Source organism: Eupeodes corollae, chromosome 1, assembly GCF_945859685.1.
Source record: "Eupeodes corollae chromosome 1, idEupCoro1.1, whole genome shotgun sequence".
Classification (NCBI taxonomy): Eukaryota; Metazoa; Arthropoda; class Insecta; order Diptera; family Syrphidae; genus Eupeodes; species Eupeodes corollae.
In genome coordinates this window covers 198,946,838-198,970,700 of record NC_079147.1, presented here as the reverse complement: position 1 = coordinate 198,970,700, position 23,863 = coordinate 198,946,838, and the positions used below count along the sequence as shown (strand labels likewise).

At 33.5% G+C, this 23,863-nt stretch overlaps 2 protein-coding genes across 2 annotated transcripts in view; one reads left to right on the top strand and one right to left on the bottom strand.

Annotated features, from left to right (window-relative positions):
* LOC129939096 (inactive dipeptidyl peptidase 10) overlaps window positions 1-23,863 on the top strand; it is a 284,572-nt gene that overhangs the window by 11,279 nt on the left and 249,430 nt on the right. The gene's annotated exons all lie outside the window — the stretch shown is intronic.
* On the bottom strand, window positions 16,793-19,204 carry LOC129939100 (esterase FE4-like). Its single transcript, XM_056046973.1, has 4 exons — window positions 18,096-19,204; window positions 17,721-18,035; window positions 17,512-17,644; window positions 16,793-17,458 (listed from the first exon to the last, which is right to left on the bottom strand). The coding sequence occupies exons 1-4, from the start codon at window positions 19,087-19,089 to the stop codon at window positions 17,278-17,280; spliced, it is 1,623 nt and encodes a 540-aa protein (XP_055902948.1). The 5' UTR covers window positions 19,090-19,204; the 3' UTR covers window positions 16,793-17,277.

The window sequence follows — 23,863 nt, the reverse complement described above, 5'->3', positions numbered from 1 at the left end:
CACCTTTTTATCAAACTGCTATGTAAAAAAAACAATCCACACAATTTTCTTGAGAGCCCTTTTTGCATCTTTCTGCCTTATTATCTGTATAACAAAATTTATTTGAAATCGATATCTCTTCTGGTTCTTGAGCTATGGACGTTGAAAAAAACGTCGCGGACGTTCGCACGAACGTTCGTACACACGCATACACAGACATCTTTCTAAAAATCTTTTATTTCGACTCTAGGGACCTTGAAACGTCAAGAAATGTCAAAATTTTCAATTTGACAAATCGGACCCATTACAATAACTTCCTATGGGAAGTTAAAAACCAAGAAGTGGTGATAATTTAGTTTTTCCATTTAATATTGCAACAATAAAACAAGTACTTCCTATGATTTGCCAAAGAGGGAAAGTTTATGAAAGAAAGTATACATGTATGAATAGAATATCATGAAATCTTTTCGGAATGGCTTCGAGTCTTGTGACTTGTACGGCGTAGTAAGGTGACCAAATGAAACAAAAAGTAATATTAAAACATATGGATCACGGAAATCACGACCACATCTGTAAAGGAAACCCAAAACTGTAATTACTGTTTTAACTATGAAGTTAATAAGTTTATTAAATGTGAGTTTAGAATCTAAGACAACACCCAAATCAGAAAATACATAAACTCTACATTCACTAGGACAAGAATCAAACATGTAATTAAAAACGGTTGGAACTTTTTTGCATGTAAAACTCATGGTTTTACATCTATCAACATTTTAAACAATTCGATTATTATTGCACCGTTTTCTGAATAATATTAAGTCTTCTTGCAAGAGAAAAAGTCAGATATAAACTTAATTTTTTTGAAAATTTTAATGTCATCAGCATATATGAGGACAGACGAATTTTGTATAATCAAAACTAATTAATTTATAAATAAAAAAAATAGAATAGGACCAAGATGGCTAACCCGAGGGACACCAAAATTCACATCAAATTAACTTAAACACACATTACGAATTTCAACACTATAACGTCTATATTTCAAATAAGAGGAGATCCAGTTTATGGAAAAGTCGTTAAATCCATTCTGAGTTAGTTTTAAAAGTAATGTTTTATGACACAATTTGTCAAAAGCCTTGCTCAAATCAGTAAAGATACAATCTATTTTCTCAAACAGTTTAGGTATCTCAGATAGCTTAGCTAAATCGGTAGTTCATTATTTTGGTTTTTAGGACCTTTATTGTGTACGGGTATTATAAAAGAGCTCTTCCAGATAAAAGGAAACATCGAGTTATTTATAGACGTGTTAAAAATTTCACATAACAGGTGTACGCAGCACATTTCTTTAAAATGGATGATGGTACACCGTCGGGACCAGGACTAAAATATTCGTCAAGTTGTAGGATACTATTAAAGACAGTTTCTTCACTTATTATTCTCGGCTTATTAATACTTGATGTCGAATTAGTCATTAAATTAAAATACCCCCATACTCTCTTCTTTCAATTAACGAATTTCAGGATTAGATTTAAGGTTTAATTGAATTTTATCGAAAGGATGTAAAATTAGTCAGTGAAAAGCGGTTTTACTATAATGAACGACCAAATGTTTGCATGACCAATAATTACAGCAAAAAAAAATTGCAATGTACCGAAAAGCAGTAACAATTTTTGGTCATTTGTAAAAAAACATGAGGAATTCTTCCTGTTCCTTAGTTTCTACGATTGTTGTCAATGACACTCCTTTAGTAAGCTCTAACTTAAAGTTAACTTGTTTGTAAGGCAGTTCGCCGAAAATTCCACCTTATCAGATAGTGTCATGGCTCCCCCAGTTCTTGAACGCGTAATAGATTCTATGTAACCAATCTATTTTCGTACTCGTACTGTGGCGAGAGTTCTTAAAGATCTCAGCATTCATTAGTCCTCTGGTCCGGATGGAATACCCGCTATTATTCTGAAGAGGTGTTCTTCCACGCTACTCGTTCCAAGTAGTTGAAAAACTCCATTTGTTCAGCCAATCCCAAAAAAGGTGAATCTTCTTCTCCCGGAAATAATCGACCTATAGCACTAACTATCTTTCTAAGGCCATGGAAACGCTGCTTGATCTTGAAGAACGGAAGTTTCTTAATGACCGGCAATACGGCTTTTGTAGCTAGGTCCACTGGTTATCTCATGGTTTATCTCACCGAATAGTGGAACAAATCTTTACATCGTTTTGAAGAAAGTAAGATTATTTCACTTGATATTTCAAAGGCATTTGATAAAGTCTGGCATTTGGTTTTTTTACCGAAAATGCGTTCTTTTAGTATTAACGAATCTCTTCTTCATTCTATTAGAAAATTTCTTTCGAACCGTTTAATACAAGTTGTTTTAAACGGATTGAAGTCTGAAATCCAATACATTGTTTCGCTGAAGATAGCACTCTTAGCTTTCCATATTCGTTTAAAGACTCACGACCCTCCTCTTCGGATGTGGAACTGAAACGGCAAAATATGATAAGCTTATTAAATTCCGATCTACACAGCATTGTACAACATTTTGTATCGTTAAAGCTCTTTGTCAATATACTTATATGAGTGTGACACTTGCATCAACGCAACTGAAAATCTTCACATTCCGGAATGTGCATCATCGATCACATACGCGATGTAGCCAAAAATGATGCAAGATGTTTAGGTTTTTTGAGTCGTTGCAGAAATGTTTCTCTCCGTCTGATCTGGCTACAATCTACAAAACTTATATACATACAGGTGTACGTCCGAAACTTGAATATAACTCTAATCTCTGGGCTGGTGCTCCAGTAACTTATTTAAGCCTCTTGGACAGTATTCAAAGAAGAGCTTCGACATTCGAACATTGTCGCAAAGTTTCTTGTCTCATCTTTTCTTACCGTCATTTTAACGGACTATGCTCTAATGAAATAGCCGAGCCCATCAGTTTACCCTTGAGCCCAACTTTGGCCATACTATGAAATACAGAGATTCATTTTTTAGCCGTACAACACGAAAATGGAATGCCTTGCCACGCTCTATCTTTCCCTATCATTGCAATGGTCAGGAATTCAAAATCATATACATCGACATGTAAACCTTTCCTCTTTTCGTAATGCTCACACTGTGTCTTTGGCATATTAAAGGTATACAAAACCCGTTTAGTGTTCACTAATTATAAAAAAAATCACAGCACAGAACATGGTTTCGGAGAAAACCAAAACAGTTCTTCACACTGTTGTTGGCTTAAGCCACATAAATACATACCTTCAGTTTATAAAAGCTCATTTGAAGATGACGGGTTTAAGTTAATGTCGTCAATTTGAATCCAAATAAGATTGGGTACATCACTAACAACCAGTACTTCGTCTTCAGGTTCCAAAAGGATTGTTTAGTTTTTCATAAACCTCATTCTTGGAGCTTGGAGGTATATAGGTTAGGTTAGGTTAGAGTGGCTGTCTAGATATCATTGACACACGTAGACCTCAAGGGTCCATTGTGATACCACTAATGAGGTTACTCATGGGAGTAATGAATTTAAACAAACCATTTTGTGCTTTTAATAAAGTTAGAGAGACGTTTTGTGTCAATATTTGCCAGTTCACTGGTATTATCGAAGAAGGGATTACCGAGAAAGTAATTCCTTCTAATGGAGAGTGCTGGACATGTACATAGAAGGTGTTGGACTGTTTCCTCTTCCTCCTCGTCCATGCAGCTTCTACAGAAGTCATTTGTGTAGACCCCTAGCCTCAGAGCATGTCTACCTATGAGGCAGTGTCCCGTTATTACTCCAATTGTAGAGCTTATACTTTGTCTGCTTAGTGATATCAAGCCTTTTGACCGTTTTAAGTCAATACTTGGCCATATTTGCTTAGTTGCCAGGCAGGTGGTACTTTGTGACCATCTAGTATTTGTTGTTTCTAAAGCATATTGCTTGAGAAGATATTTGCATGTAGCAAGTGGTGTTCCTATGTTATGTTTTTGTCTAACATAAGGCAGAAGTGTTCCGTTTTTGGCGAGCTCATCGGCTTTGCAATTTCCCGGAATGTCTCTGTGGCCCGGCACCCAAATGAGGTGAATGTTAAACTGTTCCGTCATCTCCTTCAGAGATGATTGACAATCGTGGACTGTTCGAGAGTTTGTGGAGACAGACGCGAGAGATTTAAGAGCGGCTTGGCTGTCCGAGAAGATTCGTATATCCTTACAAGATATAACGTTTTCTTTGAGCCAGGATAGTGCTTCTTTTATCGCCATTACTTCTGCCTGGAATACACTACATTGATTGGGAAGTCTATAGGATAGACTGAGATTCAGTTGTTCTGAAAAGATACCACTTCCAACTCCGTGATCGGTCTTTGAACCGTCAGTGTAGAAGTGTACCGCATCGTCTTCCAGGGGTCCCTCTTCTTCCCAGGAGGATCTTGAAGGGATGGACACATGGAATCTTTTACCAAATACCATTTTTGGGGTGGTATAGTCTAAGCGATCTGGGATAGATCTGAAATTATCTAGAATGGTTGTATGTCCAGTATTGTTACTGGTCCATTGAGAGGTGGCTCTAAGCCTTACACATGAGTTGGCAGCCACCTTTTTAGAGAAGATGTCAAGTGGTGTTAGGTTTAAAAGCACTTCCAGTGCTGCGGTTGGTGTTGTGCGAAGTGCTCCTGTGATGCACATACCTGCTGACCGCTGGACTTTAATGAGTTTATTTAGATTTACCATCTTATCCAGTGCGGTCCACCATACGACGGCTCCATAAATGAGTATCGGCCTGATTACCGAAGTGTATAGCCAGTGGGTTATTTTTGGGGAGAAGCCCCATTTTGATCCTATGGCCTTTTTACAAGTAAAAAGCGCTACAGTAGCCTTTTTGACTCTTTCATCAATATTTGCCTTCCAATTTAGTTTTTTGTCTAAAATGAGGCCCAAATATTTAGCTTGGTCGGAAAAGCTTAATGGTATTCCTTTAATCTTTGGTGGGCTAATCTGAGGAATTTTATATCTTCTCGAGAAGAGTATTAATTCTGTTTTGTGTGGGTTGACGTCCAATCCACATTGATTAGCCCATTTAGTTAGCCTGTTTAGGGCATTTTGTAGGAGTTCCGAGAGAACTTGGGGGTGCTTCCCAGATACGGATATCGCAACGTCATCAGCGTAGGCAATCACCTTGAAACCTTCTGTTTCCAATGTTGTAAGTAAGTCGTTTACTACCATGTTCCATAAAAGAGGCGAAAGGACTCCACCTTGGGGAGTGCCTCGATTCACCGATCTGGTGGTAGTAAAACTTCTCATGTTAGAAATTATTGTCCTGCTTTTGAGCATGAGACTTATAAGATCTATGAGTGACTTCTCTAATTTCAGCATATCCATTGCTGTTGTGATCGCCTGGTAACTGACGTTGTTGAAAGCTCCTTCAATATCTAGGAACGCTACCAGGTTATATTCTTTGTATTCGAGGGAATGTTCAATAGTACGTACCAGTGAGTGAAGTGCTGATTCTACTGATTTTCCCTTAGAGTAAGCATGTTGAGCTGTGGAAATGAGACATGGTTTTAAATTATGTCTGATATAAATTTCAATCAATCTTTCCAAGGTTTTAAGAAGGAAGGATGATAGGCTGATTGGTCGTAGATCTTTAGGGTTAACGTGTGAGGGTTTCCCTGCTTTGGGAATGAAGACTACTTTTGCCATTCTCCAGGCTTTGGGAATATATCTCAACCTTACACAGCTTGTCAGAATGATTTCCAATGGTGGAATAATCATGTCTGAGCATTTTTGTAGTTCGGCCGGAATGATTCCATCTGGTCCTGGAGATTTATATGGATCAAAGCTGTCTATGGCCCATTGCAGTTTTTCCCGCGTTATTAGATCAACTAAATCGCTTGTAGAAGCTTGAGACTCTGATGTTAAGTCGTTGAGTATGTTAGAACTACCTGGAAAGTGGGTGTCTAATAACAGGTTAAGAGATTCTTCATCTGTGATAGTCCATGTGCCTGTTTCTGTCTTTAAAGCACTAGGTATTGTTGGACTTTTTGAGAGAATTTTCCTGAGTCTTGAGGCTTCTGAAGTATTTTCTATTTTACCACAAAAATTTCTCCAAGAAGACCTCTTACTCTTTCTTAATTCTTTTTTATATTGCTTTAGAGCTTGTTTGTATAAGTCCCAGTCAGAAGGAGATCTAGTGTACTTAGATCTATTGAAGAGTTTACGACAGCTCTTTCTGAATGGTTCTAATTCTTTATGCCACCAATGAGGTTTCTTTTTACCCTTTAAAATGGTTACAGGGCATGAAGATCTCATTGATTCATTTAAGGCTTCGGTGAGATGATTTACAGAAAGGTCTAGTTCATCTTTACTGGAGGAGCTTTTAAGAAGGTTATGATTAAGCAGTTGTGCTAGTACCTCCCTATAACGCTCCCAGTTGGTATTCCGGTGATTTCGAAATCCCGTAGATGTATTTGCTACATCTTTGAGCTCAAACTGAATGTATTTGTGGTCAGAGAAGGAATTCTCTTTTGAGACATGCCAGTTTGAAATCATATTGTGGATCGAGTCAGAGGTAAGTGTAATATCAAGTACCTCTTTCCTATTCTTGGTTACAAATGTGGGTTCATTACCAATATTACTTATGAGTAGGTTAGTGCTTAGTAAATAATCAAATAAGTACTCACCTCTCTCATTTATATCAGAGCTACCCCATACCGTGTGATGGGCGTTAGCGTCTGAACCAATTAGGAGACCAACTTTTTTCGATTGCGCGTCCGCAATTGCCTTCCTCAAGGTGTTTCCTGGAATTGGGCTGTCGTGGCCAAGGTAGGAGGATATGAGCCAGTAGGTGGCTTTATCTGTTGTTAGGACAGCGGTGGTGGTGTCCTTGTCGCTGTAATTGGGGAGTAAAAATATGTTTAAGTCATTTTTTACTAACATGCATGACCTTGGTTCACCTTTCTCCGATGCATATAATATTTTATAGCCAGGAGTCCTGAGACCTCTGATGATGGAGTTTGAGACCCACGGCTCCTGTATTAAGACGATGTCTTCCTTGTTCTTATGCAGTCGGAGTATCAGGTTGTTTGTGGCCATGATGGCGTGATGGAGATTAATCTGTATTAATCGCAGCATTGCTACTATTAGTCAGATCAACCTCCACCACTGTTTTGTCGGCGTTTTCCTCGTCTGAGGAGGACCTAAGCAGGTCTTCCTCACTCTGGGTGATGCCTTAGGTGGCGTCTTCAGTTTCCATGTCGGAGTTACTGTCGACTTTAGTTTTAGCCTCCACGTCGGATGGCTTATTTGGGGCAGTGGATGTCGATGGTTCCACTTTTGGTGTTACATCGACCTCCATTTTCGTTGCCAATGAATCGCTTCCCTCCGCTGAAGAGGCTTCTGTGGGGGGCGTGTTTAGCGTATCTTCATCTTTTTTATAAATACGCATCATGATTTCATCGAAACCATACCTAATCACACCTTTGGTCGCGGCCAGTGGAGCCAGTGATTGGAGGTATATAATGCTGATAAAATAAATAGATGTCCTGTTGCCATTTTCAAGCACAGTATTGCGATGTCTGTTGATCGAAATTCGTCCATCAGGTAACAAGTGAAAGTACTGTTGATAGCGACAAGAATTCCCCCCACCAACACGGCGGCGTTTAAGTTGTCTGAGTTATGACGATCACGTCTAAAGGCTTGGTAAGAGAAGTCAAAAAGCTCCGAGTCCGAGATAGTTTTAATTTATTGCTGAAAAAAGGGAGTAACAAAAGTTGTTTTCTTATAAATTAAAAATTTAACAATATATGTGGCCAGAAATGTACCTATGAATTTAAAACAAAAATGGTTTTTACGTTTATCGTTTTACAATTGTACTTCCGGTTGAATTCTTTTCCATAAGACTGTCTTGGCCAGCCCTTGCCACAACAAATGAAAATAATGAATTTATTGTTATTATCGATTCATGCAGTAACCAGCAAACCATTGCGACACAATGGAGTATTGCACATTGTATAAAATATTTTCTGTACTCTATTTTTGTTTGTTTGTATTTTAAATAAAAATAAACAATGTTATTTTATTTATTTAAACGATGACAGTAGATGGCGTCAACTGAATTTTCCATTTTGTCTTTTATTGGTTGAAAAACAAACTGTTATATTTTAACTGGAATTCCTTTTTTTGGCTGAAAGGAGGGATGAATTTAAATAATACCACATTCTTAAGTTCGGAATAACGATTATTCTTTATTAAAATATCAAAGATGATGATGATGATGAATAACCTAGGGACTTTCATTTATGCTTTAAATCTGCAGGCTATATGTTATCATTTATATTTACATGGGTATATGTGGTATAATTAAGTTCATTCAAAACGAAAATGAAAACGAAAACGAAAACACAATTATTTTGCGAACAAATGAAAACCCAAGAGCGTTATCTATCATTTTACATGATTAAGAGCTGCAAGCTTAAAATTCGCTTTGGTGTACCACCACCAGAGGAGGACGGAGAATAATCATCAGTTCGTTATACAAAAAAGCCTTAAACTCGTTGGATAGATGGTGTTTTTACAACAAGTTACTGCCACCACCACTATCCACGGCCATGGTCATCCCCAAGACCACCGCACAACACAACTATCCTAGAACGGAAATACGGGTGCTATATCCGGCCCGCCGCACCCGGTTAGTTGAAATACAAAATAAAAAAAAATATGTGTATGTATGTGTATGCAACAAAACGACCAACTGATTACATCCATTGACCCAATGCTTTAGTTCCGATTCCGATTCCGATCCAACCACACGATTCTTAACCACGCTATCCGCACTTAATGTCACTCAGTCGTGAAAATAGGATATACGACCAGGCCATGGCAAATAACTGTATTGCTACACCACCATATTGTAGGTGGGTCTGGCTATGGCTCTGGCTCTGGGTATTATTGCGGTTTTTTAATCCAAAACATTGAAACATGCATTTCTCGAGGACATGCAAATGTGTACTATGTAGGTTTTGGGCTGAGAACGGGTGAAATAAAATACGAGTATCCTATTTGTATCTAGTATCCGTTCAGACAATAACATAATTTTCATATATGGATTTGTTTGAGGGAGTCCTTTAGGACCATCAGCCGGCAGCTACCGAGCCACGACGAGCGCAAGAGAAAAAGAGATAGAGATATCAGGACAGAGTAGTTGAGAAAGAGACTAAAGAATTGATTATGGTTTCGTGTTCGTTGTGACATCTGGGGAACAATAACTGATGTGGAAGTAATTCTATTCCGATATAAAGTTGCAGTGCGAAAAATAAAAATAGGAATAAGGATTACAGCAAAATGTGGAAACAAAATGGAGGAAAGTCTAAAGGCACAAGAAGAAAGTACATAAACAACTGAAATTAATACACTTAACAAAAAAGTATCGAGGATTGTGTCAATTTAACCAACCTTGGACTCTGCACACTTGTTGCTTAAAAGTGATATCAATAACGCAAACGTATGACATTAACAGATGTCAACAAGTTGAGCGGCACATCAAAAACCGACATAGCCTTAAACGCTAATTTTTCGTTTCTCACTTGTGCGTTGCATTAGTTAATTTTTTTTTTGGTATGATGTTAGTCGTTTTCATAACAAAAACTTTTGAATTTACACCGATTTCTGTCCTCGAAAAAATACAGCCCGATGATGCCACCAGCCCATAAACCGCACCAAACAGTCACTCTTTATGGTCACATTAGTTTTCGACCCTCACTCTTAGATTATCATTCGCCCAAATGCGGAAATTCAGATTATTGACGAATTTACCAAAGTGAAAATGTGCCTCATCACTAAAGATGATTGTCTTCGAAAAGTGATCATCCACTTTAACTGACTAAACACTAGCACTCTAAGCTGTTTCACATTCCAATGCTGTCTTGTATCGTTAAAGTAAGGCATACCCTCTTTGCCACTATCAATGAGTTGCATCAACAAAACGGAAAATCTCGATATCCTCGGAATGTGCATCAGCAACCACCTTTGATGTAGCGATCACATAAGCGATGTCGACAAAAAATGCCGCAAGATGTTTAGTCATAGATTAAAGTCGTTTCTTACTCCTTTTTTGAAACTCCCTTTCGCGAAAAATCTAAGATTGGTAGCTAGCTTTAGGTCTTTGGAACTGCTACAGAACGTTGTTGAGGAATTAAAATTTCGATCAAACTTAAGATATACCTAAATGCTCCCTTGTTAAGACGAAAGAACATTTAAAATCTAATTAAAAACTAAAATGTCAAAATGTTGTTCCAATAAAAATAACTTACGTTGCGTCCGGTAAATCTAGTGGATTTACACATCCGTCTTCTCTAAAGCAATAAATCTTTCTTTCTATTTTTCTCCTCTTCGGTGTCACTTCTTTTTCACGAAAGATAGCTGCCACACTAAAAATGTCTGTGTTTCACCAATTTAAAATACAATGCTTGTTGCGTTTATAGATGCAACACCGTGATATTGAGCTCCATTCCCATCTCAATGTATTGTACACAAAAGTTGTTACAAGAGACTCAAACACATATTCCTCTGGCTATTGAATTGTAGTTTATTTCCAATTTTAGACAACACAAATTCGATAGTATTTTCCATTATTCGAAAACTCTCTTTTGTCGAAAAATCATTTCCGACATCGAAGTTAATTCTTAGTTTCACTACCTACTCTTTGTTCACTATTTGTAACTTCTTCGTTTTATTTCCAACAGCTTATCTTCCTATAAACTGTAAAATTCCATTAAAATTTCTACAAAATCCTACATTTGTAAAATTGAGATGAATCAACGTAAAATAAATGCCTATGTTCATTGTCTTATTAATTATTATTTGCTTCTTCATTTTCAAAATGGTTCTTATGAAGGGTCCGCCAAACATTTTTTTTTTAAATGGGTAAAACATCGAGTGTAGCTTTGGCTGTGTGGCACGAAGCTCCGTCCTGTTGAAACCAAATGTTTCCAATATCCTCCTCTTCAATTTTTGTGAACAAAAAGTCGTTCAACGGGCCCGATAAAGATCGCCATTAACTGTATAGCCCACTCCTTGCTCATTTTCGAAGAAAAATGGCCCGCACCAAACAGTGGAAGGATAAAACTAATTATCAGTTTAATCAGACATGAGCTAAGTGTTACCATTCAGGAAATCAGTACTAGTTGAAAAAAAAGTTAGATGGCGGATCCTATATTTTTGTATTTATTTGCCAACATTTTTAAAAATAGTTTTTATAGTTGTGAGAGCAATTGCTGAACTTGAAAAAGATATAAAATTTCCTGAAATTACAACTGTCATTTCTCAAACCAAATGTGATTTACTTTTCAAATACGAGATTGATTCGAAAGTTAAACTAAACCTGAAGGGAATTTTTTCCCAAGTAGGAAAAGTTATTTCAAGGGGTTTGCAACGAGTTAATCACACACAACTTTTCCATAAGGAAATGTCACACGTTCACATATGGACATGGATAATGACTTCTTAACACCAAGACATTTAATCAAAAAGAGTTACGTGACTTCTCGAACGTATAATGCAGCATCAGGATCAATCGCGGATTCTTGATGTCAACATTAAACATTAGGACGATTTGTGCCACCGGGATGAGGTTAGAACAACCTTTGCGTTTCTTCGACTCATTAGACTATATTAAACAATAAGAACAACTATGCAACAACTTTTGGAAATATATATTTTTAAAAACAAATATTAACAATTGTGAACTGAACCAAAAGATGTATTTGTAGTTATTTTCACAAATCAGTAAATTCCGCCTTTCTCCAATAATTATATTTGAAGACATCATTCCTCAATCCAAGAAATTCAACAGACCAAATATATAATGGCTCAAAAAATCATTCTATAATTATAATCGAATCGAAAAAGCTTTTTGAATCTTAAAAAAAAATGTTTTTATAATTTCATTTATTTATTTGTGCTCATTTTGTACTTTATTTATTTTATAAATTTTTGATAAATACAAAACCGTAAAACATGCTCCATGCACAAAACCACATCAGAACCCACAATAATTTGACATTTTCGTAAGCTGACTTAAAGTTTGTTTAAATTGAAATAATTCAAAAACTCTCTCTACGATAAATATAAACTTTTTTGTGCAACTAACATGAATTTAAGTATGACATAGAGTTTATTTTGTTGTTATTATGTTCCGAATCAGAAAATGGGGCTTAGTTTTTCTTTATGATATTTTGATTGCATGTTTTCCCCCAAAAACGTCACGTAATATTTTCTAGAAAAATTTGTTTAAGGAGATTTGTTTAAGTAGAAAGTTTAATTGCACAATAACTTGATGGTGCTGACAATATGGGATGTGCCTAACTACACCATCGAAGGACGACCATTTTAAGGTTGAAGAATATTTACATCATTGAAGTTGTCTTCCTACCACAATCTAACCATTATCGCATCACTGCCAACACATCTTTGTAGCAGGAAGCGAAACGGAAGTATGAATGGCTTTATGGAAATTGACAAAGTTTTACAAGTGATAATTATAATTATTATTATTATTCTATGTGATGCACAGAAAATTGCAGAGAATATTCACACAATGTAACGGGTGTCGTTTTCAGGTGTAGACCTTTAAGTTGGCAACACTATTTTGACTGGCAGCGATTTGGCAATTGCTAAGTGATTTATTATAAGCTTTGTTCGGCACTTGAACATGATGTGCAGGAGCTGTGGTTTCAACAAGACGGAGCGGTGCAAGATGTCACATAGCTCGTGCCACCATTGTAATTATTGAAAGAAACATTCACGTAACGGAACCATAAATTGACCTCCAAGATAGTGTTATTTAACTTGGTTTCAATATTTTCTGTGGAGATATGTGAAGTCTACGTTGAGAAGCCCGAAACGATTGACTACTTATACGAGTAGGACAGCATTCTTAGCGTTATTTCCGAACGTCCAAATTAGCCTTCATCTGAGTCAGCCCCGAGGGTCATACTCCAGAAATCCTATTTAAATTATTATGCCCGAAGATTATCTTTCCAATGAAGTAAATAAAATTATCTTCGTTTTATCCCATTTCAAATTTGTATACCTCAAAAAAACACCCTTTCCAAATGTAGGCACAATAAAGATATACAGGAAGGAAGGTATGAATTGCTAGAAACAAAATCTTAGGATAAAGTTTTCTAATATGCGAGAAACAAAATTTTAGGAGACGATGATGTGCTTGAGTTGTTCTAAAATTGGTGAAATGAGTAATAAAGCGTGTAAACCTACGAAGATAGGTGAAAATTTTGGGAATAAAGACGTGTATTTTCAAACTTAAACTCAAAATTAAAAGTAAAAAGAAAAGATGAAATGATGGGCTATACAGTATTGTTATGGTTTGTGTATTTTGAACAAAATGACGCTGCTGACGTGTAATCAGGATTTCGAACAATTGTAAAATAAATATAGAATTCGATATAATCTCTGTGATTCAATCTGCTATTTGACGATGTTATTTAATGACGTCTTTCATATCAGGCTGCTTTTTAGTAACACAATGGCTCTGTTTTACCCAATACTTTTCATTTTGAAACTTTGCACTTTTACTTTGCAAAATATATTTAACCAAATGCACATTTGCAAAGAGGAAATTATTGAATTGAAAAGTTTCCGTCTTTGCCAAAAACGTTTTACCAAATCCAAATTTGAAAAATGCTGTCTTTTCTGAAAAGTGAAAAGTTTTTGCAAAGTATTTGTTTTCTTGTTTCACCAAACAATAAATATTGTAAATTTTATCAAGAATTTTGAAAAGCTTTTTAGTAATATGCAAAGAGAAATGTTCTTTTCAAATAAAAGAAAAGTTGTCAAAAACTAATTTAAAAAAAGAGGCTAGGATGCGACCCACACCCCGTCTGTCTATTTGTCTTGCTTAAAAGTTTGTAGGTTTTTGTGTTGGGTTAAAAAAGTTGTTAAAAATTTGAAAATTACCCACAATATTTTTCATATAAAGAAATATTTTAGTTTGAAAATCTAGTTTTGTTAAATAAATTTTAAGTCGAAAACCAATTTTTACCAAATTTAGTAGCATTTCTTAAATTTTTACAAATTCGATGAATGAAATTAATTTGAGAGATATCAAGAACCGAATATTAATTTTTACCAAATTTGCGTTCTATTTTTGGTAGATTTAATTTTTCATGAAAAACCGGACTGTTGGATTTCTAGAAAAAAAAACTACTAAATATCGATAACAATATTTTCTGTAAAATAAAAAGAGTTATTAGACAATATTTTTAATTTTTAAAAGCTTTTTGAGCCGTAAGAAAATTTTTATCAAGTTTAAGTATTGTTTTTTTTTTTGTTAGATTTTTATTTTCTGTAATAAAACTGCCAATTCGATTTTCCTCGGAATTTTACTGAGTGTCGAAAACAATATTTTTTAAAAGATAAAAGTAGTTTAAAGCCAATATCTCAAAGTTTTGAAAAGATATTTAAGTCAAAAATCAATTTTCATTAATTTTTTTGTTTAGGTTTTTAATTTTTGTAAAAAAAACTCACAATTTGATTTTTCTCAAAAATTTTCTGAATGTTGAAAACATTTTTTGTAAGTTAAAATTTGCTGAAAGCCATGATCTTAAAGATTTGAAAAGATATTTGAGTCGAAAATCAAGTTTTACCAACTTTTGTAAAATTTTCTTTCAAGTTTTTATTTTTTATAAAAAAACTGTAATTTCGATTTTCCTCAAAATTTTACCAGATGTTAAAAACTTTATTTTTCGTTGCAGAAAATTTGTATGGAGATAAAATTATTTTGTATTCGTAAAATTTTGGAGTTGACAATTTTTTCAGTTTGTTTTGGTTTATAAAAAAGCGTTAATTGGATTGTTTTTCAAAAAATATACTTGTTTGGTATACGTTACAATATATTATATACAATTTAATTCAAGTCTCTTGCGTTTTTGGTTCGTAAGTTATTAAGAGTTAACCAAAACGTTCATCTTTTTTATGGTAAAAAACCGCCCACGCAATTTTCTTGAGAGCCCTTTCTGCCTTATTATCTGTATAACAAATTTATTTGAAGACGATATCTCTTCTGGTTCTTGAGCTATAGACAACGAAAAAACGTCGCGAACGTACGGACGTATGAACGTACGTGCACACGCACGCACAGACATCTTTCCTTGAAACGTCGCGAAATGTCAAAATTTTCAATTTGAAAAATCGGACCCATTACAATAACTTCCTTAGAACCGTTTTTAAAATGAAGAAGAAAATAATAATTAATAAGACAATGGACAAAGTTATTTTTTTTTAATTTTGGCGAATTTACCAAAGAACATGAATTTTGAATTTCAGGCTGAAAGCGTTAATTTGTGTATGCCAATTTCAAAAATGTTTAATTTTAAAGACAATGGAATTTGACAATTTATAGCCAATAAAAATTCTTTTGAAAAGCTGTTGTAAATAAACGGAAGAAGTTACAAATAGTAACCAAAGATTAGTGAAACTAAGAATTAACTTCGATGTCGGAAATGATTTTTCGACAAAAGAGAGTTTTTGAATAATGGAAAATACCATCGAATTTGTGTTGTCTAAAATTGGAAATAAACTACAATTCAATAGTCAGAGGAATATGTGTTTGAATCTCTTGTAACAATTTTTGTGTACACTACATTGAGCTGGAAATGGAGCTCAATATCACGGTGTTGCATCTATAAACGCAACAAGCATTGTATTTTAAACTGGTGAAACACTTTTACTTTTAACTTTCAAAATAAAACCTGAAAAATTGAATAGTGAAAACTTTTTTCACTTATGCAAATTTTGTGAAACACTTTGCACTTTACTTTTCATGGTATCATTTTTTGGCAAAATTGTTTGGTGAAATAGGCCCCAGCTTAGACTGTAACACACATATATTTTTTAAAGCTATTTATATGTTTTATGTCATAAACTAAAAGTTGGAATCGGTGAAGTTTTCGAGGTAATACAGTCACAAATGTTCGAATATTTTAGGAATGCAACCTTTTGTGACTTCAATTTAAAGATTGCATTCATTGAAACGCAGCTATAATCATTTGACCTTGAATAGATTGCAATACATGTTTTTTTAAGATTTAATTTTTTAGCATTCTTTAGCAGTCTTACAGTTTTTAATTAGGTACTTTAAGTCTTCGCATTCTTGTGAAATATTTCGATGCTTCGGAAATGATTATTTTTTGCATTCGGTTGAAGTCTTTTTACTCACTTGAAGTCATTTGAATTTTTAAATCCATATAAAACAAATTAAAAAAGTTAAATAGAATAAAATATAATGAAGTAATTAGATGAAAGTGTAAGGACTCAAAAAAAATTAAAAGACATCAAAAGAATGCAGACTTCAAGGGAATGAAAATAACGCTTTATGCACTCAAATTAATGCACGACTGGATCGCACAAACTTGCTCCGGTATCCAAAGAGTCTGTTCAAAATTGTAACTATAATTTAATATTTTAAAATATACCTCCAAAATAAGTTTGTCTTCAAAATTTTAATAACAATTATTTTTCAAAAAAAAACCTTTTTAAAAATCGTAACAGCGTTTCTTTTTTTAATTAATTTGTACTTATACAAATTTTCTATTTTTGTTTAAAAATATTTTTAGTATACAATACAATAATATTCAATTTATATTTGATTTTCGTAAGAAAATGTTGACCAATATTCGAGATATCGAATTGTAAAAGAAAAATAAAACAAAAAGTTTGACAATTTTTGGTCATCAATTATTATTTATTATTTATTTACACAATACAAAATATTGAACTCGGTTTATGACTTCCTGAGAAAATTTAAAAATAATATAACAGTTATATTGGGGGGGGGGGGGGGTACCTCTCTCGTACAACACACATTTTATTTTCTGTTCAAAGAATGTTCGTTTTTGGGAAAATTCAAATTTTCGGTTTTTGATCAAACGACGACAAACAGACGGACAGAATCGGGTACCAACTGTTTTCGACTTCTCTACCATCGTTATGGCATATTTTAAAAATTAAAATCTGGAGTTCGAAATTATTTACGAATGCAAAACTTGACATAGAGTTGCTATAATACTATAAGGTTATATAATTCGAAGTCCTAACTTTAACCCATGTGGCTGATAAATTTTCCATATTTTAATTACGTCCTCTTGTCTACACTGTAATTGCTATAAAGCTATATGACTATATCAAATTGAAGAGTCTGTGAATCTTTTTTTCTAACTTTTTTCCTTCAAAAATGTATTACCATCTTATTGATTTATAAATGCAAAGGATATAATTCATGAGAAAAATTAACCCACATAAAAATTTTAAATTATTGGTCCCTGCTCTGCTGGTGCGCTACTTATTTCCACTGGAAATAGTTTGTCCCAAAGTTGTAATCGTTCCTTTAAAGGTTCAAAACCTAACTTTACCTTTCTTCCAATATACATGGTATTTACGGCAGTCTTATTAGAAGGCAGCCATTTCACTCCGTCTAACTCCGGTGAACTGGAAATATTCTTGTTATTAAAAAACAAGAAAACGAAAGAAATCATATTTACCCAGTTTCAGCAAATGTTGTTATAACTTTCACCATACGTGTTACCATAAACCACTCGGGATCGTTTGGATTAATTGTTTTTCTTAACATTCTTCTCTTGATAATATATTGAAGATCATCAGCATGATTCACTCCTGTTGAAAAATACCATATTATTATTTCTATTAGTTGAAAACTCTTATTAATTAAAAAATAACAAATCAACCTTACCCAGTGGTTTACCTTCCCAGTTTTCAAAAACTCCAAATCTACCCAAGTAGTCGAAACGATAATAATAAACATCGACAAACTTTCGAGCTAGCTGCACCAACCTATTAATACTGTAATTGGCCATTGAGTCAGAAAAAATTTTACCAAAGTTTGATAATTTCTGCTTCGCAAGAGATTGATTTCCTAAATAAAACGATTGAACGATTTTAGTTTTATCAATTTTTGGATCATCGAAATTATGAACAAAAAACTTTGGAGCATATTTTGCGAAATTCAAAGTAATATCATTCAATAGCCCCGAGTTATTTTCGTGAACTAAAAACAAAAAGATTGAGAGTGTTTAAAGACTTCTTTTTTTGTTTGTTAAAAACTCACTATTAAACATAAAAGTGTACTCATCTTTGGTTAGCCCTGTTAAAATTGGGATTTTGCTGAAATTTCCCTCGGCAAATGTAACAGTAGGAGGCTTTGTCAAAAAATGTCCATCAATTTGATAGCTCCATTTCATATCTGTCATATTAAAGAAATCCCACGAACTAGCAACACTGACAATCGTCGTCCATGGTAATTTTCTCAAGCAATCTAAGACATCGGGGGGATTGTAAATCGGGCATGCCAACTCACGAGCTAGCTTTCGGCCCCAATGTAAATTATCGAACTCATAATCCGCCGTTGCTGATCCACTCATAATAATTGCCTTATGAAATAAACCTTGCGAACGTGGCGACACCAAATGGAGACTTACATAAATTGATCCTGAACTTATTCCGAATATTGTAACCGATCTTGGATTTCCTCCGAATTTCGATATATGATCGTGAACCCACTCTAATGCCATTACTTGATCCAAATAGCCATAGTTTCCCGGGGCTTCTTTTGTTCGAGTTGTTAGAAAACCAAATGGTCCCAAACGGTAATTCATTGTCACAAAAACAATATCATTTTCCATGAGGAACTCAGGCCCAGCTCCATGTTCACTATGACTATTTCCATAGATATTTGCTCCACCATGTATGAAAACTACAACTGATTGATTTTTATTGGAGTGCTTCGTATAAACATTGATAACGAGGCAATCTTCTGAGAGAAGATGCATAGGTTTTCCCACTTGGGGACACATAAAGCCATCAGTAGTGGCATTTAGTTCACCAGACCACGGTTTTATAGCAATGGGGGGTTTAAAACGGTTTTCACCAATCGGAGGTTCAGCATATTTTATTCCTCGAAATCCTATGAAATCGGAACCTTTTTCTGTTTTCATTAGAGAACCACGAATTTTGCCCAAATGAGTTTCCACCAGTGTTGAAATTTGTGCAGATAAAAGTTCCAAAAATAATAGCAGGACAAATATTTTTAACAAATTAGTCATTTTTTTCCGAAATACTGTGGCTCGCGCTGTTATTTTATAAACACTAGTTTTAACTTTAGCAGTTAAATAATATCCTCACAACAAAACACTTGTATTTCATTCCCGGACAAGTTTATAGTAAGTGTATTATAAAAGAATATATAATTTAGATTTTGTTTATAACAGAAGTTAGACAACACAAAAAAATATAAAGGGTGTTTTCGACAGGATGTGAAATTGGTTAAGGTGACAGGTAATTGTCTTAATATCCAATTGTCAAATGTAATTATCTTCGAGGTCATTCAACTCCATAAACGGTCATCAATAAAACATTTCAGATTCGTCCTTTTGAATTTTTACTGACGGATTTTACTGATAGCTATAACCGACCCCTAGGTCATCAACTATCAAACCGGTTGATCTTGACAGTCATTAAATGATAATTATTTGTGCTGTGACATCTGGCAGCTGACAGTTGATTTACCTACTCAAAATAATTTATTTGTCTGTATTTATTTTCCAAGCAAGCTTCTAGCAAGTCAAGGCAACTTGACTTGAATATTAATTCAAGTTTACTTATGTCAAAATGAAAGATGATCATGTTTCTTAATTCAATGGAAAGCTGAACTTTATTACTCTCTGATTTATTTATTATTTGACAAGTTCCATGTAACCTGTTGTGTGAAAAGGTTTTTTGTCAAATTGACATTCATGATTATTTATTGATGTGATTTTACATTTGTTCATTTTAATTTCTATTTATATGAAATTGAATTTTTGTTTGTTCTGTTTGTAATTTTTAGCTGTCAGTGAAACTAGTGCCAGTTATACTTCAAATTAAAAATAGCATATGTCAAATTGACAGAGAAAATTGGCTTTTTGTAAGTTCGAAAAGGGACATAAATCTCTTGAAAATACTAATGTCTGATTTCTAGATGTTACACTTTATAATGAAATTAATAAAATGTATTGATTGAATTTGACAGATTGTGGTTCATTTCGATGTCAATTCCTACAAATGTAGGAAACTTAAAAACTTTTAAAAGACAACAAACGAAAATTGTACACCCTTTATTTTAAAACGCAAAATTAAAAACAAACATTATATTTAAATATACCTACAATATTCTTTAAAGGTATAATCAATATCGTGTAGTTTTTTATATCAAAATTAAAACACAAATTAATCTGAGTAACACGTATTGGCAACTAAGTTGAATGCACATTATCTTTTTTGCATTTATTATAGAGATTTTCGGTCATTATTAAGAATTATTTGATTTAAAATTAACATTTATATCACCTATAAACAGAAAGGTTATGAAATCAAGAACATATAAAATGCTTTCTGACGTTTTAATAATAGTTTTACTTCTTAAACTGGATTTTTATTATAAGGTCAGTTTAAATTTAGATTTGATATTTTGGACTTTTGCTTGCCAGAAAGAATTTATTGGTTTTAATTCAGTACTTTGTTTACTTTGTCTAATTGGGTTTCGGATACATTTGAGCGTTAAACAGCAAAAGTCTAGAAATGTCTGATTTGACTTTTGATTGAATCGATTAAAAAATGAGTATTTATGTTCATTGCGTTGGTGTTGAATTTTGTCAGTAACATCACATAGATTTTATTGGTATTGGTTCTAGTAAGATCTTTTAAAAATTTCAGTTTTTCAATTTAAGATCAAAAATAAATCAATTTTTTTTATCCAATGCAAAACAAATTTTTGCTTTGACAGGTTAAAAACAAAAATCATTCATATTATTCTTTCAACGTCCATGTAGTTTAAATTTAGTTATTTTAAATTTTTGATTTAGGTGTCAATCATAATTATTAACTTCTCATAAGAAGTTATTGTAATCGATTCGATTTGTCGAATTGATAGTTTTGACATTTCTCAGAAAGGACTCTCGAAGAAATTGCGTGGATGTTTTTTTACCATATCAATTTAAAAAAGGTTACATTTTGGTTAACTTAAAATATCTCACGAACCAAAAAATCTAGAGACTTGAATTAAATTTTATATTATAAATTGTAACGCAATACCAAACAAATATGGTTTTGGAAAAAAATCCAATTAATGGTTTTTTTTAATCAAAAAAAAAAAAGGGAAAAAAATATTTGTCACGTCGAAAATGCTATGAACAGAAAATAATTTTAATCTCCAAAACAATTTTGTGCAACGAAGAATAACGTTTTTGACATTTTGAGAAAAATCGAATCGATAGTTAAAAAAATTAATAAATGGTAGTAAAAATTGATTTTCGACTCAAACATCTTTCCAACAATTAGAGATATTGGCTTTTAACATTCTATTGAATTTTGAGAAAAATCGAATTGACAGTTTTTAAACAAAAAATAAAAGCCTAAAAAAGCATTACTAAAAGCTCGTAAAAATTTATTTTCGACTCAAATATCTTTTAAAAAAATTTGAGATATAGCCTTGAAATTAATTTCATTTTATAAAAAAATATTGTTTTCCACAGTCGATACAATTTTGAGAAAAATGGAATTGACAGTTTTTATAAAACCTTAAAAAAGGATTACTAAATTTAATTAAACATTGATTTTACACTAAAATATCTTTTCAAAAATTAAACATATTGGCATCAAATTTATTTTATCTCACAGAAAATATTGGTTTCGACGTTTAGTAATTTTTTTATAAAAATCCAACAGTACATTTTTTCATAAAAAAATTGATGTTCGTTCTTGATATCTCGTGAGCAATAGAAGATATTTACTTCAAATTAATTCATCTAATTTGTGTTTGTTTATATAAGAAATTTTTAACAAATATTACTAAAATTGGTAAAAATTGGTTTTCGACTAAAAATCTCGTTAGCAAACATACAGCTGTGGACAACTAATTAGAAACACAAATTGAATTTACTTCTAAAGAAGTATCTGTATTTTTTTTTTGTTTTCTTTTTTGTGCAAAAATACTTGTTTTTCTAAATATATTTTTTAAACTTAAAACAATGTTTCCCAAACATAACATTTATTTCATATGGCGGTTTCTGGGAAAAACACAGCGTTTATTGGTGGACAACTAATTAGAAACAAAGAGAAAAATCATATCTTATTAAAAAATTTATAATTTTATAATATCATTTACCTTATATTTATCTTTAGTACCTTGTTGCGAAACATTTTTGCTTCAAAACTTCCCGACATCTTCGTTCCATTGATGAAATAAGCCGCCTGCACTGCTCTACGGGTTAAGCCTTCCAAGCAGCTTATTATTATCTTTAATACCTTCGAAAGAAAGTCATTGTTGGAGTTATTTTTTAAAGCAACAGCTCTTTTAACATCTGCCCCAAGATGCTCTATCAGATTGAATTCTGCACTTGATGATGCCCATTCCAGAACTGTTATCGATTGTTCCCTAAAGAACTGGTTCGTAATTCCAGCAGTGTGCTTGGATTCGTTGTCTTGCTGAAACATCCATATCACTGGCATGCTTCCATCGGCCCAATCCACTAATCGTTCCTTAAGAATGTCAATGTATTTAACGGCTGTCAGCGTTCCATCGATTCGATGGATTGAGCCAACTCCACACCACGAGAAACAACCCCAAACGTTAAGCAAACCGCCTTCATGCTTAATTATTGGCAAGACGTATGAACGCTGTTCCTTTTGGCCTTCGGACAAAACGTGCACCATCTTGGCCGATCATTTATTTTAGTTTGGTCACTCCACACTATGTACTTCCATTCTCTTGTTGTCCAGTTGTCGTGTCATCTTGCGAACTCTACTCTAAAACTACGTTGCTGATTGTGAGTGGCCCTATCGGGACATCGAATGCAACCGAGAGTTGGCGTTGTAAATTTTCAGCAGTCCCGAAGTTTTGAAAATGCTTAATTGTATTAAAAACTTTCTTTACAGAACAGTTCATTTGAGATGCAATTGCTCTATAGACCATTTTAAGCTTCCAAAGCGCAAGAATCGCTATGCTTGTTGGAGGATCACAGCTCTTTAATTTTTCCATTGCAATAACCTCCAAAATTTAAAATTTATTCTTTAAAAATGTTTGCAGACAATTCAGAATTTTCTACTTACCAATGCAAAATAAAAAGATTATTTTTATTTAACAAATTTAATGTAATTTAAATGTTTTTTAATTAGTTGACCAGTTGAAACGAACACTTTTTACACTCTTCCTTGATTTTATTGTGTACTTTGCAAAGACTTATGCACAAATGATGCTTTTTCAAACAATTATCTAATAACGCTTGCATTACAGAGTTTTGGATACCGCTATTCTAGCCACACTTGATAAAGTGGATGTCCACAGCTGTATATTTCGAAATCAAACTATTTCATCATATGCAAAATATTGTTGGTAATTTTTATATTTTTAAGAATAATTCAACTGACACCTTTTTTAACAAAACACGAAAACCTGCAAACTTTTAAGAAAACAAATCGACAGACGGGATGGGAAGTTATCAGTGTGGGTCGCATTCCAACCGCATTTTCGTTGACATTTAATCTAATTTCTGAGAGACTTAAAACTGCAAATACTTTAAAATTAGTTTTGCTAAAGAATTTCATAAACTGACCGTATTCAGCTCGGTTACAATTTTTGCAGATACGCGCCGAGAAAATGGATAAATGTCATTAAGGTCAAATTGTTTCGAATTGATTAATTAAAAACAAAATTTAATTTGTAGCTCCGATTAAAAGGAAGTTCTTGCCTTTTGATTGAACGTTTGAACGCAAAACTAAAAAGTTTTCTAGAAATGTAGATAACTTACTTCCATTTTCTGAAAAATTCCAATTCCAATTGCT